At 42.4% G+C, this 21,828-nt stretch overlaps 1 protein-coding gene across 1 annotated transcript; it reads right to left on the bottom strand.

The window, feature by feature from the left end:
- Positions 1–124: 124 nt before the first annotated feature.
- Positions 125–20,797, bottom strand: znf1035 (zinc finger protein 1035). Its single transcript, XM_055503411.1, has 2 exons — positions 20,168–20,797; positions 125–9,529 (listed from the first exon to the last, which is right to left on the bottom strand). The coding sequence occupies exon 2, from the start codon at positions 9,486–9,488 to the stop codon at positions 849–851; it is 8,640 nt and encodes a 2,879-aa protein (XP_055359386.1). The 5' UTR covers positions 9,489–9,529; positions 20,168–20,797; the 3' UTR covers positions 125–848.
- Between the last annotated feature and the right edge of the window lie 1,031 nt (positions 20,798–21,828).

Genomic DNA, 21,828 nt, shown 5'->3' with positions numbered 1-21,828 from the left:
AAGATTTGCAAACCATGTAAACTCAGTTTGCACTAAGAAATAAACACTTTCACGCGATAACACTGTGCTAGATTTTCATCTTTGAGTTCCCCCAAAAGTACAAAAGGAATGTCAAGTCAATAGATAGATTTCTAGCTGATTTTAATATTCAACTGAATGCAACTCAAATTTCTTGTGAAAATTAACATCCTTGGGTTGCGGGCACAATGTTCAATAGGAACATTTTGAACGTCTGTACATAATTCTCCATATAAAAAAACACAACTTAATATAAACAGAGAAGTTACAAACAAAAAAATTACAAATTTACTAGTACATGGAATAATCATGCCATAGAAAATATCAGAATAAAACGACATAGTTTGAGTACATCTTACATTTTTGTAACAGAAACGACTAAAACTTTTTTTCAAAACAAGCATGGAACACCAAACATCTGATCATATGTGATCAAAATCCATCCCAGACATTTCTAAAATGTCTTATCCCATCAAGCACCATATGTATTAATCACAAAACTAAATAATGGTAAAAACACTGTTGAGAACCTATTAGTCTAACTTACTGTATACAATTCCCAGCATTTGAAATAAAAATATATACAATGTCAAAACAAACTTGGGAAAAGATGCTTAGAGTGGCCAGGGCTTTGCAAGTTTGTACCCTGGGCCAAGAATACAAACTGGATTTCAATTTTGACATGGGATGATATTTATTTTATGAATGAAAGACATTTGAAGTTGTAGTTTTTATACTTTTTACTGAGAAATCCTTTCAGATCCATTTAAGGCATGAAGGGAACTACAAGATACTTAGGTTACAGTTATTCAAATAGATAACATCCACCATTAATGAGAAGAACCAGCATGAGTCTGTTGGTGTTTTTCCAGTAAATGAGGAAATGCAAAGGCTTTATCACATTCTGTGCATTCATACACAACTTCACCAACATGACTTTCTTGGTGCGCCTTAAGAAGCTGCCACTGGTTGAATGACTTGTAGCACATGTCACAGCGGTACTCTCCGAATTGTTGTTCAGAATGTATTCTCATATGCACAGACAGGTCTTGTGCTTTGGTGAATTGAGTGTGGCACTGGGTACATTTGAACAGCTTTTCCTGGGTCTGATTTGTGCGTTCAGAAGCCAGTTTTGTACGATGCCTTTGCTCATGCCTTCTGAGGTACCGCCGGAGGGGAAATGATTTTCCACAGAGCTCACACTTGAAGGGCTTCTCATTTAGGTGAGCTTTATTCTGATGCTCCAAGAAACTACTTTGTGAAGAGAACTGCATTGAGCAAACAGGGCAATTGTACAAGCACTCTCCAGTGACATCAACTTCCTCCTCTTCGCCTACTAAAGATGTCAAAGGAGAACGTCTAGCTGATGGAGTTGTCTTTTCATTCTCCATTTCTGCACGTTGCTGATGAGAGCAATCATGATGGCGGAAAGCGTCCCTTCCCAAAAAGCTCTGGCCGCATTCATGGCAATCAAATTCAGTAGATGAGGTCAGATGATGCCGCTCATGTTCATTAAGCTTGCTTCTAGAGGGGAATAAGATTTTGCAAGTTTTGCATTCAAACATATGGTCGGGATGTGTAGGAAAATGGGAACAAAGCTCAGCAGCACTGGCAAAACACTGATGACACACTGGACATATGAAGCCATTGGAAGGTCCTCCAGTTTTGATTTTCATGTTTAGTTCAGTTCCTCCTGCGCTATCAGAATGGGTCTTTAAATGGTTGAGGAAGTGTTCAGAGGAAGAAAAACTCTTTTGGCATTTATTACATGCATATTCCCTATTTGACGTACATAGGTGATAGGTGGTCTTGTGCTTCTTGAGGTGAGATGCATGCAGAAAATGCTTATTGCAGTCTGAACAAGAATATAATCGCTCCTTGGTTGCCATGCAACCATGTTCGGAAAGCTCCTCTGGGTCTCTGAAACGATCACCACAAACACCACAGCGATATTTAAGCTCGTTGCTGAATAGTGACTGTTCAAAAAGTGAAGGTAGGGGTTGGGCGGGAGATTTGGAGTGGCTTTTCCGATGCTCAGCTCTACTGCTCTTGGAGTGAAACACACGATTGCAAATATCACATGGGAAATTCTCTTCTTGATGGATGGACATATGTTCCGCCAACTGTGAGTGTCCTGGGAAGCTGAGGTGACACTTGGAGCAACGATAAGGTCGACTCTTGCCATGACTGTGCTTGTGTTTACGCAGCGCAAAGAGAGAAACAAAACCTCTGCCGCACATCTGACACTGAAACTCAGACTTGTGCATTCGCTGGTGCTGCTGCAGCTGGGATGCCTGGAAGAAACATTTGCCGCATTCTTCGCATTCATGGGGTTTTTCTCCCAGGTGACACCGCTGATGGTCTTCAAGACTTTCTGATGTTGAAAATGTCTTGCTACATACATGACATGGGAAGTATGGTGCAGTGTCCGAATCACTGTCCCCACTGCTATCACTTTCATCGTCATCATGCTCACTAGGGGTACTGACTTGGTTGGTGGCATTAATGCCCCTTTCCAGTAAAGTGTCTCCAGCCTCCTCGTACTCTTTTTGATGCCACTGTTTATAGTGTCTTTGCAGTGATCTTTTGAGTGAATAGGTGTTGTCGCAAAAACGACAAGAAAATACATCACTTGGATGTGCATCTTTAAAATGATTACGTAAATACCGCTTTGTCCAAAACCTCTGATTACAAAGTTTGCAAACAAAAGGTCTTTTTGCGTCATGGTATGTTCTATGGATTTTAAAAGCCGATGCTGTATAAAACACTTTAGAGCAGTCAGAGCAAGAGTATTTCTGAGCACCTCCGTGGACCTTCATGTGATTTTCGAGATTGAATTGACTTGCGCAGACAAACCCACACTTAAAGCACGTTCTGAGCCTTTTTTCTTGTTCTTGTCTTCCGTGTTCTTCAAGGTGACTAATAAGCACTAACCCATCTGTGAAACTCTCATCACATTCCGAACACTGGTACTGTACAGCTTTCTTCTCTTTACTTGGGTTGCTTTGCACAAGAGTTTCTTCAGAGTCTTGCGGCAACTTATTCAATAAATCATCTTCGCAGGAGCTGTTGGTCTGTGGAACAGCAGAGTCACTTGTTGTGGAATCCTTTTCGAACACAAGAGCAAAATCTATTTCTGCTTTCAAAGGGCCTTCCAACAATGAGCTTGCATTCTTCTCTGAAGTAGGAGAAAATCTACATTTTCTGTGGTGATTACGGAGTAGAGTTCTATTCCAGAAGCCTTTCTTACATGTTTTACAGATGAAGGGATACTTCATTGCATGCCCACGCAGATGTGCCATTAATGCAGATTTACTTGCAAAATTCGCTTTGCACTCTGGGCAGACGAACAGTTTTTTTACATTACTATTAAAAGCTGTTTTGAAGTTGCTAGTTAAATTAGCATCTTGGCTACGCCATTCATCACAACTCTCATCCAAAGGCTCTTCTTTGATGGCTGCTATATTTGACAGGTGATGTTGTAGGGATGCAGTGGTGACTGGTGGTGCCAGTGTTTCCAGCTTGTGTGCATTTAAAAAATGTTCTTGGAGCTGTGAAAATAGCAAAAATCGGGAACTACAGTATGCACAAGAAAAGCCCCTTGGTGGGCTTTGGGATGTTGACTGTTGGTCTTGGCAAACATTTGGCTTTGATATGTTTGGACTTGTAAAGCAATGTTTTTTGTGGTTTTCAAGATCAACTTTAGAAAAAGGTCCCCCACACTGGTCACAAAAGACTTGTTCTAGTTGTTTCTTGCTGCATCTTGGATAATGACGTTGTACATAGTCCTTTCTTATAAATCTCTGGCCACAATAATCACATGCAAATGGCTTTTCTCCTGTGTGCAGGCGGGTATGGACGCTTAACTGCCAACTTTTTTCAAAAGCACGGGGGCAGTAACTGCATACATATTTGTATTTTTTGTTAAAACAAGGCTTGATCCTTTCTAGGATTCCGCTTTTCACCCCATAAACTGGTTTTGTCATATTTTCCATTGGATTGGGATGTTGTGGTAGAGAAGCTGTTGCTTCAGTTGACACCCTTCTACATTTGATCAACTTCCTGTGTCTCTTCAGAGTTTTTTCATGGGAAAATGTGGAACCACAGCGAGAGCACTTGAATAACTTTGCAACATGGAACATAGTGTTATGTCGGGAAAGCTTTGACTGACTTGTAAAGCTTCGTGCACATACTTCACACTCAAATGTTTCCTCCTCTTTGCCAGGTTCAAGGCCAAACTTGTTTTGCCAACCCCTGCCAATGTCGTCTATACTGATTTTGGGAATGCAAACCTCCAAACGTGTTTTCTTTCCTTTACAGCGAGTCTGATGTACCTTCAGATGATCATACCTAGAGAAGCAGCTGTCACAGGCTTTACAACGATAAGGCTTCACTTCATTGTGCGTCAAAATGTGATATCTGAGTTTTCGTGATTTAGTAAATGTCTTGGTGCAGAATTTGCACTTGTACTCAGCTTGGCCTTCTGCTTGTGGTATTGGTGTTGTTACTCCAATGGCTGTTTGTTTTTTTGAAACATCACTTTTGTCTTTTGATGATCCTTCGTTGGAAACCCCATCACAGAAAACTTCATGCTGCAAACACATTCCTTGGCTTGGAAATCTTTGGCTACAATGCAGACATGGATATGGCTGCAAACCAGTATGTGTAACCATGTGTCTCAAGAGTAATGATCTATACCTGAACCTCTGCGTACAGTGAGGGCATTTCAACTGTAACATATTGGCTGCATTAGACTGTAAAGGCATTTTATGAACGTTGTGGTTTGCCTGTGAAATGCTTTCATTGACCTTGTCATTACTAGATCCAGTTTTGAGATCTGTGGTTCCAACACAGTCCTTCTGATGTTGATTTAATTTCCAAAGTCCAAAGTACTGCCCACATCTTGAACATAGAGCCAGGGAGTTCTGCTTGTGACCTTGATGGTGATTTTTCAGACGCATTTTCTTGCAGAATGACCGTGGGCAATAGGAACACTGATATGGTGTCTTTGTCTTAGTATCACATTGCACTGTGACTTGATCTATCTTTGGATCACGGCAACACCTCTCACTGTGAAGTTTAAGGTACAAGTCACGGTAAAACTGCTTTCCGCAGTTTTCGCAGGAATAGGGTTTGTCGCCAGTATGTTTAATCATGTGGCGCAGCAAATAGCGGCGAGAATTGAAATTGTGCTTGCAAAAGGGGCATTGGTGTGATGAGGACCTAGATATGTGTGTAAGACAATGCTTTCTTAATACTTGGGCATCATCAAATTCCTCTTTACATAAAGAACATTGTAATTGGTATTCTTCACTGTGGTCTTGTATAGATTCCAACTGTTGCTGTGGTGATCTCATTTCAAGCTCTAAAGCTTTGTTTGCTCTATGTATGTGTGAATCTAGATGCCTTAGGAGATATACAGGATACTGGAATTGTTGATCACAATCCGGACATTGAAGCTTTCCTCTATTATGATGTGAGGTTCGGTGCTGAATTAGTTCCCCAACAGTTGGCAGAATCTTCTTGCAAACAGTGCACTGAATCCTCCTTTGGTGAACAATTTTATGACAAATCAAATGGGAAAGTTTCTTGAATCCTTTTTTGCATTCCAAACATCGATAGGGTCTTTCGCCTCTGTGACTGCGCTCATGCTTCTTTAGTGAGTGTGATGTACTGAAACATTTACCACAAAAATGACAGCTTGGTGAATTACTGCTCTCTATGTCAGATGGGTTTGTGTCCTCCTTGCCGTTATCCATACTTGTTGAAGTTGAATTTGCTGGTTTAGAGATTGAAAATGCTGAATTCCTGTACCTAATAGCTTTGCCAGTGAGCTTAAACAGTTCATGTTTTTTTTGGTGTTTGTATTTTCCAGAAGCATGGGAAAAAGTTGCTGGACATAGATTGCATTTGTACCGTCGAACAGTCTTGGGGTCTGCTCCAGACGAAAGTACTTGGTTTTTCTGTTCCTCTTCCTTGGTCTGTATTTTTTGCTCCATTTCCTTTGTTGTCTTCTGTTCGTCCTTTTTCCTTGATTTTGCTCTTTCTTTTGCAAGCTGATTAAGACACTGTCTAAGGCAGACTGCTTTAATATGCCTATACCGATTGGATGATAGAGTGAAGGTAGCATGGCACAACGGACACGGATATTTACCGGCAACCTTTTCCTTGCAATTATATATAGAGTCCCTGACACAGTCACGCAGATGTCGAGCCCTGTTGTAGGAGTACTTGAATAGTCGAGGACAAAGGGGACATTTATATTTTGATGTTGTCTCATCTTCATCCTCTTCCGTTGGAATCTCACAACTGGGTGAAACTGCCACGCCTTCTTTCTTATGTATACTCTTGATGTGGTTTTTGGTCTTCTCTGCAGTTGAAAAGATTTTGTTACACAGAGTACAGAGGTTTGTCTTGCAGACGTCAACAAGCTTTACATAACATTCAGGCAGATTTAAACACAGTGTTTTCTTTATCACATCCTTTTGTGGTGGTGTTTTAGTTTTGGTAGCCACATCACCATGTGATGCAACCGGAAGTTTAACTGGCTTGCATCTACCAGGTATACTTTTATGTCTTTGCAGGGTAGAACCCTGTGCAAAATACACTCCACAGTTATTACACCTATAGGGTGTTTTACCAGTGTGGGTCCGCATATGCCTGACATATTGAACAAGCTTTGAAAAGAAGAGGTTACACCTATTGCACTTGTGGCGGCCCTGGCGCCTTGTTTTCGGTTCTTTAGAATCAGATGGGCGCGGATTGTCTTTGGTTTTACCACACAAGTGTTCCTCAGCTTGTTTATTCCTCATCAGATAAGCATCACATGACTTGCAAAACTGAAACTCAAGCACTGAATGGGAATCATGGTGGTGTTCAATTAGATTTTTAACACTGCTTGCGGTGTGTTTGCAGGTTGCACAATAATACAAGTTGCTTCTTTCATTTGCAGACTCTAGGGCCTTCAATATTACAACAGGCTGGAGATTTCTCATTTGTCTAGAAGCATCTAGTTGAGGTTCTTCTCCTTTTGAATCTCCTACATTGTTCCTGTCCGTTCTGGCTTCAGTTGTTTCTTTGTACTGGCTTGACCCAGGATTTGACTTATCTGTGTCACAAGAAGAGTCTTCTCTTGACAAGGGTTCACCATAGAGCATGTCAAACACTGACTGTTCCTCTGGAAAAGTCCCCAGCTCTTCAAATGACTGTCTTGCATTCTCTGTAAAATCGACATCCGGCCGTTGGGGTTTCAGATTGGCCAGATTTTGATCCAACAACTTCTGGGTTGTACTCTTTGTTGCAGGGGTTGCAGTTTCTCTTTCTGGTGAATTTATCATGTCCTTCTCTTGAGAGGGAATGATGTTTGAGTTATTTAGCTCCGAGCAGGATTCTACACAACTAGAAAAACTTTGTTCATTTCTGTCACTGGCTGGGTCACTGGCAGCGTCACTGGCAGCAGGGTCACTGCATTCAAATGTGCTCTTCTTTTGGTCCATCGCTTCATTTGTCTGGTAGGGAGTATCAGTACAAGGTAGAGTCGCTATATTCTTTTCACCAGTACAATCTTTTTCAAAGCTGGAATGTAGGCCTGTGGTTGTACCATCTGTTTGTAAAACCACTTCTTGAGCATCAGCAACATCTTGTTTGTTCTTGTCACTATTATCAATAAAATGAATGTTGCCAATGACTCGAGAACCACTACAACTGAAATCTACAGAAGAGACTTTAATTGTTTTTTTTGAACCTTCCTCTTCTAGAAAGGGATCTATGTCTGCGTTAGAGGTTTTGAGCTGCGAGTGAGTTGCTATGTTGTTTAACAGGATTCTGTCGTTTTTGCTACCAATTGCAACATTGCCACTAGATTCTAGATCGAAGGACGATTCAGTATTTGTTCTTCCTGTTGGTTCTGTCAGACCATTTCCTAGGCAGAGATTTATTTCTGTGCTTGAGCCCTTTGGCTCTAAGACAGATTTTGAATAATCAGCAATGCATTTCTTGTTTTCATTACCCACAATACCTATATTAGTAGCAGCAGAACCATTACAGTCCATATTTGAAGATGTGGCTTTTATCTGCGCTGTACTTGTCTGATCGCTGTCTTCAGAGGGATTTAGCGAGCAGGTTGATGTACTTTTCCTATTCTTATCAGAAACATCACTCAAATCATGGGTAACCATTACAGTGGATCTACCATGATTATCTTGAGTTTTGTCATCATTGTCTTCCAAATCTAAACTTTGAAATGTACCCATCTTAATATCTTTCTCCTTACAGTCAGTGTTCATAGTTTTATCTTCTGTCTGTATGGAGTTGGGATTTAACCATTTTTTCTCATCTTCGGCTGGACAGACTTTTGTTCCTTCCTCGTTTAAAACTTGTGTTTTGTCCTGATAATCCTCAATCTTAGCACCAACTTGAACACTATTTGTGGAACAGTTATTGGATCCCTCTCTTTCTCTATTAAAGGACTGCTCAGTTTCCCCTCTTGAGAATTCCACGTTGTTCCTTAGGTATTGCTGCTCACTGTGAAATGTAGTTATGACATTTGAAGCAGTCTGCTCCTCCTCATTGGGAACTGGGTATGCATCTTTTCCATCAGTTTGGTTTTTATGGTCACTTACAATGTCCAAGTGTTTTCCTTGTGCAGGACCTCTGTCCATTTCCTCTTTTTGTTTGGAATCCTTACAACTACTATTATTTCCGTCTTCTAAAATCTCACTGCCTGTTGGTGTCACAATGTTAGAAGCAGTGAAGCACAAATCATGTGTTGTAGTGGATACAACAGTTTTTTCTGGATTTTTCATTTCATCTTGTTCATTTGATGAACTTAACAGACCTATATTGGTGTGTGCCACAATACTGGGAAGACTCTCAGTAGGAAACGCTGTGCTTCCAGGATGACTGAAGAGCCATTCTGTTAAGCTGTGGTTTGTAGTAAAATGAGTTTTAGGTTTTTGATCTGAATTATTTGGTATAAAGTTACAAGAGGACCTTGTTTCACCAGAATCTGTGTCCAAGCAGTTACTGACATCAGAGTAGTCCTCAAGAAATGATGACGTTAACATTCCACATTCTTGCTTTATTCCTTGTGGGTCTGCTGGGAAAGAGGGAGGAAAGCATCCTGATGGCAGTAAACCATCTGTTGCAAAATCAGGTACATCCTTATTTTCACATTGTGGCAAGCAATCCTTTTCTCTTGGCTGTCCATCAGCTTGCCATGATGACTCTGTGTAATATCTTTGATAAACACAGTCTGAACTGGAATTCCCAATACCAGGATTTGAGAAACAATTTTCATTAAAGTTTGTAGTTGTTGAAGGAGATGCATGTGAAGCCACTGTACTAGTAAAGTCATGCTGCCCAATGAAGTTCTCTATTTGTTGGGAAAAACTTCCTTCTGACTCTGTTGTCCTCAGAGGTCTTTGGTCAGATGATAGGTTTTGGTAGTATGAATCCCACCCATTAGCCATTCTCTGGTAGGACTCAAACTCAGGGCTTATTTCACCTAATGCTGAAAAAAACAGATAAGGATAGAATTACTATCAGTACCACAACTAGAATAAATCACATTATTGTACAGAACTGTAAAAATATAACGTGTTTTGTCCATATAAGAACTATCCACAAGAAAACAATTCACACAAAAGTATGGCCAATTTACCAGACAAATGAAAAAAGATTTAAAGCTTGTATCCCTCCAAAAAAGTCCCGTTTGAGATCCTACTGGCAAAATAACCACCCACATGAAACCTGCTACAAAATCATCGTACATCAATATATTTTGTTTTGCTTTTTTGGAAATGACTTAAACAACTTCAGATCTGCCCCAAATACCAAGCATTTAGTTAGTACCAGGAACCTTTTAAATGCCAATTTTTCTATTTTTAATTACTGCTTAGTTTAATCAAAAAGACAGACAGACAGACACTGTGAATCAATTACTGCACCAATTAGGCACCGATCATTTCAGGGGTCAGAAAGGTCATATTTTGTCTGATGTCTAAAGACTTAGCAAAGCTGTGTCTTTCAAGTCTGACTTTATTAATAAAGTCAAGACATACTTGACTTTATTAATAAAGACACAGGTCTTTATAATAATTGGCAAACATACAAGAATTTCATGCATCAACCTACGATGGGAAAGTCAAAATGTCAAATATCACTACTACCTTCACACAACAAAGTCAAGAGACCATCCATCCATCCATCCATCCATCCATCCATCCATCCATCCATCCATCCATCCATCCATCCATCCATCCATCCATCCATCCAAGTGAAGACCCGCTGTGGACACCGCACCAGAAAACAATGTCGGGAAAAGTGCTTCACTCGCTCTCCCATCTGTCATCATGGGAAACGTGAGATCTCTTCCTAACAAGATGGACTGAGCAGTATCCTACTGTTCACGGAGACCTGGCTGACATAGCTTCTGAGACCCTGCTCTCAGTCACTAACAGGCTGTAGACACAGCACCCACAGGCCCTCTTCCTGATCTCTGGGGACTTCAACCACGCACCTCCCCTCATCTGTTCTGCCTACATACACACCTGTCACCTGCCCCACCAGAGACAACAAAATATTGGATTGCCAACGAGGCAACTATGCCAACACCAAGGAGGCCACCGGCACATCCTTCATCCAGCCTGTTTATAAACCTGTTGCACGCAGGCAGCCGGTGGTGGAGTCAAGAGGTCGATGGGTGAGAGTGAGGAGGCTCTCACCACTGTGAGAGCAGGGTTAGTCCCAGAGCTCCATCGGGCTGAGCTTTGCGACCCACATGGGGAGGACATGAATGCCATTACAGACTGTATTACAGAGTAGATTAACTTTTGTGGCAAAAACACCATTCCCTCCAGGCTAGTACGGTGTTTCACCAATGATAAGCTTTGGGTCATCACACATTAAAGCTCTCCTGAAGGTGAAGGAGAGAGCGTTTAGATGAGCGAGTAGGGAGGAGCTGAGGAGAGTACAGAAGGAGCTGAGGAGAAAAATTCATGAGGGGAAGGCAAGCTACAGGAGGAAGATGGAGGAGCATCAGTAGCAGAACAACGTCACTGAGGTGCGGAGGAGCCTGAAAACCATGTCTGCTTTTAAAGAACCACACCTACAGGCTGTGGGGGACCTGAGCTGAGTCAACATTACATTTCAATGGGTTTCACCAAGCACCCACTGTTGCTTGGAGGTACTGGTAGAAACACTGCATGCTAGGAACCTCAGCAGCTTCAAACCAGTGGCTGTCACGTCCCATCTGATAAAGACACTAGAAAGACTGGTCATGCGTCACCTCCGATCTGCAGTGGGAACCTACCTAGTTGCAGTTCGCCTACCAGCCTGACATAGGGGTAGAGGATGCAGTCTTCTTCCTTCTACATAGAACTCTTTCTCACCTGGAGAAGCCCGGCAGCACTGTGAGGATCATGCTTTTCTATTTCTCCAGTGCCTTTAACACCATACAGCCGGTGTTTCTGTGGACTGGTGCCAGTGGAACTACCTCCTAAACAATGCAGGGGAAACCAAAGAGAGGGTGGTGTTTTCTTTTTTTTCCTACTTCCAAAAAGAAAATGATCTCCGGGAGAACCTCTCTGTCCCTCTGGGACTTTTTCCTCTGGTTACGTGGGGGATACTTGAGATTCCTGGTGTCCCGTGTGTCTGGAACCACTGTCCATCAAGGATGCAGAGGATCTATTCATATTTTGAACTTTGATAACAGGGCTACTCGTAATTGGATTCGGTGGTGCCCTGCTTTATCGGGAGATTGGAAAATCTGCGGCCGGCTCAATAACATCACAGAACGGCCCAGAACGAAGGACTGATTAGTAACATCTCAGCCCGTTCGGGACAGGAAAGAAGACAGGTGGGAAACATCCACAGGCATACTAAACACTTTGTGAGATGGGTGACAGCCCTGTCTCTTAGGCTTGAGGAGATGACGTGGGTGTTCTATTGACCGGAAGGAGGCTATTGAGCCCTGGGTCCTGATCGATTGAATTATTGATCTAGACAAAGTAGTGATAGATCCAAATGCTTAATACATTGGCAGTATTAATTCTGTCCCTCCCCCCCTCCCTTTCCTGGGTCCAATCTAGCTTACCAGCTGTGCTCCTATCTTCTTCTCCTTATTGTGACTCCCTTCAAGGACAACTGTTGAACTGATCATAAGGTGTGATAATAACTACAAACATTTCTATATGATGCAGATACACCCCTTCCTCTCCTCTCCAAGACCAGTCTCACTGTCTGCTCTCTGACCTTTATCTATCCCCAATTCCCCCCCAACCTGATGTATCCATGAAAAAATTCCAGCGAGCTTCCACTTGTACTCTACCTACTCCTTTATCATTGTATTGTTTTTGTATTGTACTGATTGTACTGCAACTTGCTTAACTTGCTTTGTGAATAGCAGCCCCTTAGCAATTCCTTCTTTGTACTGTGCAAACATGGCGAATAAAATGATTCTGATTCTGGATTTTTGCCAATGGCAGTCTGCTGTCATCCCACCGATGCACATCTAGGGAATGGACATTGAGAGGGTGGACTGTTAAGTACCTGGGTGTGCATCTGAACAGTAAACTGGACTGTACTCATAATACAGATGCACTGTACAGGAAGGGCCAGAGCAGACTTTACCTGCTGAGGAGACTGCGGCTTTTTAGAGTGAGGGGGCCACTCCTGAAGACCTTCTAACACTGGAAGCATCAGCAACAGCAACATCAAGGGTCATCAAGAAGTCCAGCTCTCCTGGGCGGTGGTTGAGAGAAGGGTCCTGGCTAAACTCACATCTATCCTGAACCAGGACTCTCACCCACTGGAGAACTCACTGTCTGCTCTGGAGAGCACCTTCAGTGACAGACTGTTTGACTGTCACTGAGTGAGAGATATTGCAAATCCTTCTTACCTGCTGTGATCAGACTGTACAATCAACACTTAACTTCCTCCCACACCACAACTCTATAACTCAACCACTGCATCAGAAGTTATGTAGAAAATGTACACTGTGCAAGACCTGTGCAAACTGTGCAATATTTATATTATATTTAAACAATACTGTTGGTGTTTACTTTTTCTTTTTTGTCCATCATGCTGCTGCTGTAAACACAAACATTTCCCCATTGTGGGATTAATAAAGTTGTATCCTATACAACAACCCTTCTTATGATTCCATACTCACTCAGCCCACCTGCATAGCTTTTGTACTGTGTCAGCTCAGCTTAATTTAATTCTATTGCTGTACTTTTTCGTTATTGTTCTGCTGTGAGGCGTAATTTCCCCACTGTGGGACTTTCTCACACACTCAGCAGCTATATGAAGATGGCGGTGCTGCAGTACCTCGCAGTGGCCGCTTCAGAGCCAAAAATTGGTGCTACTGTTGCAGCGTGTTTTATTTTAACCCGTCAGACACTTGTAATTGAATAACCCAGTAATACTCATTAAGAGTGAGCTGCGTGAGAAACTTTGTGACCTCGACCTGCTTCGGGAAACAGGAAGCAGGTCGGGAACAGGAAGCATAGGCCTGGCTGGCAGGACATCAGAACCATTGTACAAAAAGCAGCAGGGTGGCAAGAGGGTGTGAATCCGTGATAGGCCGAAAACTAACCCTAGCCTAATTCTTCAGTCCATCATTTTATCGAACGTCTCCTCACTGGACAATAAACTGGATTACATCTGATTCCAACAGACTACACAGCGTAAGTTTTTTACAGAGACATGGCTTAGAGATAGAGCTCGAGATGCCGTAATTGAGCTAGACAGGCTAGCCTAGTTTCATGCCGACATGAATGCAGCTCTTGCGGAGGCGGCCTATGTGTTTACATCAAGAATTTCGTGCTGGTTTCTAGCTTTTGCTGATCGTTCCCGGAGCTTATGACTGTCAGATGTAGAACTTTTTATCTACTGCAGGAATTCACCACAGTATTCATTATTGAAGTGTATATCCCACCTACCGCTAATGCTAGGAAGGCACTCTGTAAACTTTATTCCGTGATCAGTAATCTGTAGAACACACACCTTGATGTTATGTTTATTGTCGATTTATTGAGATTTCAAACATGCACATCTCAAGTCAGTGCTCCCTAAATTCTATTAGTGTGTGGACTTTGAAACGAGAGGGAAAAACGCGCTTGATCTTGTTTACACAAACATTGCACTACAAACTGCAAACTACAGCAGCTACACCAAGAACATCATCTCACGTAACAACCAGAAACAGCAAGCGCACCTCCAGCTGCAACACACTGAGCACTGGGGCCCCCCAGGGTTGTGTGTTTAGTCCCCTGCTGTTTACACTGCTGACTCACAACAAACTCCAATCATATCAATAAGTTTGCTGATGATACAACTGTGGTGGGCCTCATCAGCAAAAATGATGAGTTGGCGTACAAAGAGAAAGTGCATTGACTAGGGGACTGTTGTAAGTACAACAACCTGTTTCTTAATCTTGCTAAGACAAAGGAGATGGTTGTTGACTTCAGGAGGACATGGAGCAACCACTCTCCACGCAACATTGGTGGCCTAGTAGCATCAGCCTGGGAAGCAAGTGTGTCCTTGAGCAAACACTTCACACTAGCTCCCTGGACAGCTGTAGGGAGCGCTGGATCTTGTTTACACAAACATTCCGGGTGCACCCCACCCACACCTTGGCGCCTCAGATCACATCTCTGTTATGCTAACTTTAGCATACAGAGGTGTACGTGGCCAGCAGGAGCCATCTCTGCTCTTCAGGAGGGTTTTGAGAACACTGGCTGGAATAGGTTTACAGAGACTGCAAACTATGACAACTACCCCAAGTTGGAGAAGTATACATCATCAGTGACTAGCTGCATCAACAAGTGCACTGACAACGTCACTGTACCCAAGACCATCGTCTCACATCTCAATCAGAAACCATGGATTACTGAAGAGGTGCAAGCATTTCTGAAGACCCGAGACTCCACCTTCAGAGCGGGGGGACAAAGTTCTATGCTCAGCAAGGGCCAAACTGTCCTGGGCCATTAGAGATGCGAAATGTGCTGATGTCAAGGGAATCCACAAACACTTCAGAGAGCAGTGACACAGCGGTGGTGCATGGTGAAGACCAGCCCTACCCTGAATGACCAGACATTATGCCTTACCATGACCAATGTAAAAAAAAGACTATGTAGAGTCAACCCATGTAAAGCTGCTAGACCAGACAACATCCCAGGCAGAGTGCTGGCAGATATCTTTACTGACATCTTCAACATGCTTTAAGTCGTCATTGTCCCTGTGCCAAATAAGTCTTCTGTGTCGTGTCTCAATGACTGCCGTCCTGTTGTGCTCACACCATTGATCATTAAGTGCTTCAGGTGACTCGTGATGAGACACATCAAGACCCTACTGTCTCCCTCACTAGACCCACTGAAGTTTGCATATCACTCTAGCTGTTCAACGGATGACGTCATCTTCACTGGAATCCCTCTGGCCCAGACACACCCTAACGAAAAGGACACCTAGATTCGAATGTTGTATATCAATTTCAGTTCAGCACTCAACACCATCATCCCTCAACAGCTGATCATGAAGTTGAGTCTGTTGGGCTTAAACACCACCCTCGGTAACTGGATCTTGGACTTTCTGACCAGGAGATGCCAGTCTTGGGCTACCCAGGGCTGTGTGCTCTGTGCCCTGCTATGTACACTGCTGACTCAAGGTTGTATAGCGAGACACAGCTCCAATCATCAAGTTTGCTGATGACATGACCATGGTGGGCCCCATCAGCAAAAATGATGAGTCAGCATACAGAGAGGAAGTACAGAGGGTAACAGACTGGTGCAAGGACAACAACCTGTCTCTGAACGTTGCCAAGACAAAAGAGATGGTTGTTGACTTCAGGAGTACATGGAGTGTCCACTTTCCACTCAACATTGAAAGCTCCACTGTAGGAATAAAGAGCACCAAATTCCTGGGTGTCCGTCTGAAGGAGACCCTCACCTGGTCCCTCAACATCAGCTGCCTGCAAAAGAAGGCCCAACAGCGTATTTTCTTCTTAAGAAGGCTGAGAAAGCCAGCTTCCACCACCAATCATCACCACCGTCTATAGAGGGCATCCTGAGCAGCTGCTTCGGGAATTATACAATTGCAGATCAAAAGACACTACAGCAGACAGTAAGGACAGCTGAGATCATTAGGGTCTCTCTCCCCTCTATCAAAGTCATCTACACCAAACTCTGCATCCGCAAAGCCACTAGCATAGGGGCTGATTGGCTTATCACACACATCTCCTGCCATCTGGAAAAGTTACCAAAACGTTCGGGCACTTAGATTCAGATTGTGTAGCAGCTTCCTACCACAAGATATACCTCCATATATCTAAAAGAAAATGGAATAAATGTGGACTAAACTGATAAACACATACACTACCAGAACTGCTGTTTTGCACATTACATTTTACCACTCTCTCCATCGTCATTGCTACTTTCAGAACTGTTAAATGTTTCTCCCCATCTACCCTTAACTCACATCTTCATCTCCACAAAAATGTGTCCCATTTTTTGTGTTATCATTCTGTCTATTGTCTTCTGTGTCTGCCCAGGCACTTTATGTTGTCTCTTCTTTCTTTTGTTTAACTTACTTTCTGTATAGTGTAATTGTTGTAAATCTATCTTGTAATTTATGTTGCATGAGATTCACTTAAGACTAGTCTCTTAAGTCGCCAGGATTACTGTACCTGGCCCAACCTGCCAGTGGTTCATCAAATCTATACTGAAAACAGCAGGTGTGACTGGCAAAAAATACAGCCAGTTTGTTATCGTTAGTATGGACATGTTTTCTTCCTATTGCTTTTCTACCTCTACACAAATTAATGCTTATTCCGTAACACATATAACGAAGGGAGAACAGATAACACCAAAGAGAACTCGTGCTGTGCTGCAGTATACACAAATCTAGGATTGAGCACACTTATAACTATAAAAATAGATGAAAAAAAAAAAACGTAGAAAAAGTCAAATCAGTTCTATAATGTGATCACTGTGTTCACTGCCCATTTATTGCACTAGTCAGGTTTGGGTCAGCCACTAAACAACAGAAATAGAGACTACTATGATCAGGACTACAGACAAGATCACTAGTGCTGAACAACAACAACAACAACAACAACAACAACAACAACAACAACCTCCTGCCAAGGTGCCTATTCAGGCAAAGTCTTTTGTTCTTTAGTGAATCACTGTCTAGGACACACCTATTCAAGTGAAATCTTCTTTTCTCCTATTTTTCTGGCTGTCTATCAAACCTTGATAGCTGCAGTTTGCAGCAACTGCAAAAGCCCTCTCAACCAACAAAAACCTAGAATTTTTATATACTTGTTGTGGAAATTTCCAATAAAGAAGCTGATGAGAGAGTTGTCTTTGTAATTTGATGAGAGTTGATGTAATTTATTGTGACAAAAGAAACCAATAATGGGCAAATTAAAACATTGATGTTCACAATCAATAACCAAAGAAAACCCCAAAACCAAACCAGCGCTGGGGAGCCCAGAACATACACCACAAAAGGTGTAATGTAAAGGTGTAAACAAAATCACAAAATCGTTGCTCTCTCTTTTTGTCTGCTTCAACAGGGTGGACTGTCTCACTCTCTAGTCCAATCAAATTGCATGTTGCCACCTCATTTTTGTAAACATAATAGGAGATGTTCTTTTTCCCCCACCAACACCAGTACTACTGGCGCCTCGCTATCAGAAAGAAGGAGCAAAAAACGTCAACAGAATGAGAGGGAGAGAACTCAACCTTGGTTTGGGTAGTCAGATATGGGCCAGTTCCAGAGAGGGCCAGTCAGACAGAGAAATGTCAAATACTTAAACCTGATGTATGAAGAACAAAATGAGATGAACTGCATGATAACGGCATAAGATAAGAAAGACACATTTTTTCCATTACACTCCTGCATTATAAAAAGATAATCCTAATTACCCAAATACATACACTTCCATGATGTTAATGTCTCAGATATTGGTGACATGTAGGTAGTGTAATGAATCCTCAGCTCTGGCTTATCACCAATATGATGAACCTGTTCAGGCTCCTCTCTCAGCACTTCTTTTAGGTGATCTACAGAGTTCTCTCCTGAGTTTTTTGGTCATCCCATCTCTGTCTTTGAAGCCAAAATGCCTACATTCCCATTCCAAAAACACCACTCATATTCCATCCCCCACTCTGTGGCCTACAAGTTCACTATTGCACATACTGCCTTTCACAGGGTTCTTTATTGTACCTTTCCAAGAATGTTACCATCCAATGTTTTTCCTAGACTCTCCACAACATAAAAACTGTGGTAACACTGAATATAATACTATGACATTTAAACTTGGCAGTTAATTTGCGGTTCATATGTACTGAACAGAGAAAGTTTTTAAAAGGTACTGTGAACACGGAGCCATGGACTGGTGTGGACGTGTAATTACCATATCTGCTGCTTTTGCAGAAGGAAAGCATGCTGTGAGATTTTGTAAGCTTGCTAAACAGAAGAAAATCTTTTCCAGTGGAACGTTTTGTGCTTATTATTTGTAATATGATAGTGTGGTGCATTGATAGATATGCAAATGAAACTTTAAAGGCTCATTAATAATAAAGTAGCCAATTTTTAAATGCCCATCTGACAAATATGAAACCATATAATACAACCTCTGGAATGGCCTGAGCATTCCGCTGTAAACAGCATGAAGTAGAAGCCTGTCTGCTGATTTGTGTAAATACCACCAGAACACCTTTAAAACACTTTTTTCAGAGCCAGTCAGAACAAGCAAAAGTACTATGTTCTAGAAACGAGGGAGCTTCTCCAACAACAATATGAACACTGCTGACTTCAAAGAAGTGACAAATGAGTTGGGATCCATTTCTACAACGGCTGAAGAAGTAAGTTGAGTGCAATTAGGAATTGTGTAATAGTTTATCACTTCGAGATTCTCATCATGATACCACCTACACTTGCAACAGTGAACTATGACACTGTGTGGAGCAACTGGCTACACTGGACTGCTCACCAGCCCCAACCTTAACAAACTGGGGAATACAGGTTTGGACTGCTAGGATTTACATTGGCCACTATAGCCAATTGAAGTGGCAGTAATGCGTGTTCTAGTTGCACTGATGGGACGATTTAAAAAGCGACACTAGGACATATAAATCCCATCATGTTACTGTCATTTATCTTTTGATAAAGCCTTGATGACACCAATTTAACATATCTTAAAGTCCAAGCCACACAAAACCAATGTTTGAATACAATCCTTTGACAGACACCATAAAAAATATACTATAATAATCAATGTGAATAGATACACGCTGTTAGAAAATGTTTAGTTTTGCTATATTTCACCATCTTCAAGATGTTTTTAAGAAGCCAGAAGAGACAAACATTATTCTGTCAGCACCTGATGATCAACCATCGGTTCTCCCGGAACTGATGCTGATACTGTTGAACATCAGTTTAGACGTTTATTTGCCCACACATTTATTAAGCAGGTTACATCTGCAGGGAAGTTAAACTAGATCTTACTGTTTACACTGTTAGTACCTGATTTATATGACTATTCACATGGGCTGTGTGGGACTTTCCTACATGCTGTTACACTTGAAGGACCAACTGGACTTCTGTTTTACAGATCTAGTTTTCATATACAACAACAATTATGTAATATTAGTAGTAATTGTTATGCAATTAACTCACCATGAGATTCTGCATGACATAATCTCCTTCAAGTTCAAGTTACTTGCAATTATTAATAAAATATTACCAATATTTAAAAAAAAATAAATCACGTCTTCTGATGAATGATAATAGATGGGGACTTTCTGATTCTACCCATTAAAACACTTCTGAACTGTGAACTATCAGGTCTATTCAGTTACCCTGCGCGTTGCTTCCCTGACATACTTGATTGTGTTGTTGTTAGATAGATGCTGTAAGAGGGGCAGCACGAAGACAGGACAGACGACGGTACAGTATTCAGTATTCAATATTCAATTAGTAGCACGTAACACTGCTGTAACACTGAGATATGCAGCAACGGTGCCGCCACGTCTTGGGCACAATCCCGCAGGCATCAGTGTTGTGCTGGAAGCTAGCTACACAATGCTAGTTAGCACTGACAACCATTAGCTAATGGCTTCGGTGCAGATGGACTCCTTACCGGATCCGAGGTCCGTCCTGCTTATGCGCGATTGTCCACCAGATTCCCTTGGTGGGTCATCAGCTGGATGCGCTAATAGTCACTTGGACCACTTCGTTTAGAGACATTGCATCCGTCCGTCTTTGCATGCAGACAGAAAAAGGCGACCGTCCTTCATGTCGGTCGCTTCCGCCGTTCCAGAAAAACAGTCCGAGGAGTCTTTCTCCTTCAAGGACTGCGACTCACTGCAGATCGTTCACCCCGAAAGCGTTATAATTCCTTTAAGACTCGATATTGGCTGCGTGGCCGTGGTCTACTCTGCTCCTTCAGCTGCGGACACAGGCGCTAGATTGCGATCCGCCTCCATTATCTTTATTTGCGGATTTTCAGACAATGTGTCCGCAACTGTGCGTTGAGTGCGTTACACAATCCTTCGCTTACAACCAATTACAAGGTGCGGAGCGTTGGAGGGAACCCGCCCCCTGAAGTTCTATGGCTGGGACCGCTAGAGCCTGACAGGCGGCAGCGCGACTCCTTCCGGCCGTCCGTGGCGCGGTTGCCTCCTTGCTGCAGCAGCTGCACTCCCTACGTGCAAGGAGTGAGTCCGTGCAGCTGGTGCTGACAGTGACTGAGCTTCGGGGTGAAGTCCTGCTTGGGGCTGAACTGCTCCCGTGTGTTGTTTTGGTACCGATCCGACGTTGCCTGTGCTGCCTGTGCACCCTGCCACTCAGAACCCCACCAACCCACTTCTCTGCTGGACTGAGCCTGGCTGGCCTTGAAAGGGTTAATAAGTCGCATCCAACCATTTTGTGCAGTACTTGCTACAAAATGGCGTCTCCATGTGCTGAAGTGCTGCTGTTTGGCTCAGGGGCACTGAGGACCAGATTCCATAGAAAAAAGTATAAGTTAACATGTATGTAAGTATATATTTATCTAACCAATAATAATGTGTGGTCATCATTGTCTGATTCTCAGGTTCTATGAAAAGATTAACTTCTAGGCGGTGCATACACAGACCTATCAGACATTACTTTACTTTTACTCACAAGTGCCAGATTCTTCAGTAAGTGATCCCAACTCACCAATCTTGCATGTCTGTACTATAAAACAGTGCAAATTGGTATGGAACAGTTTTTTCAACATGCCCGTCCAGATAAATGTGAAACATTTAGAATGCTGTCCAGAGAGGAAAAAACATTGACTGGTGTAGGAGAACTGCCTGAAACCTTTTTTTGTCCACATCACAGCTCTAATTCTAGTCTGTCACATCCATATACCCAGTTTAAACGGCAGAGCATATGCAGAACATTTACACTGTTTCAAAACTTCTAATGTCCTCCACCTTGCAATGCAGTGCTACTACTTCACTGTACCATGCACACTTCTATAACATCCGTTGGCCACACAGAAGGTTATGGGGAAAGGCCTGGAACCAGTTCCAGCTGATACTTGTCAAGAGGCAGGGTATACCCTGTACAACTGGGGTCAAAAATTAAAAATAGTTATCAATTTGTTGACCCAGGGTTGTGTCCACACTGGGCAACTCCATGACATCACCAGTAATTGTACTTTAAAGTAATTGTTTTTGCTGATTCCAGTTATGACGGCTGGGGTATGCTAATAACTAACCAGCTCTGAGGATCTTACAAGCACATTGAGTCTCTTGAGTTTTGAATTTAAAA

The sequence above is a fragment of the Betta splendens genome, chromosome 16 (assembly GCF_900634795.4).
Source record: "Betta splendens chromosome 16, fBetSpl5.4, whole genome shotgun sequence".
In the NCBI taxonomy this organism is placed as follows: Eukaryota; Metazoa; Chordata; class Actinopteri; order Anabantiformes; family Osphronemidae; genus Betta; species Betta splendens.
The sequence above is the reverse complement of the archived record's forward strand: the minus strand, read 5'-3'. Positions and strand labels throughout refer to the sequence as shown.

Excerpts from the sequence above, each read along its gene's own strand:
- znf1035 (XM_055503411.1), bottom strand. The coding sequence starts at position 9,488 with ATGGCTAATGGGTGGGATTCATACTACCAAAACCTATCATCTGACCAA.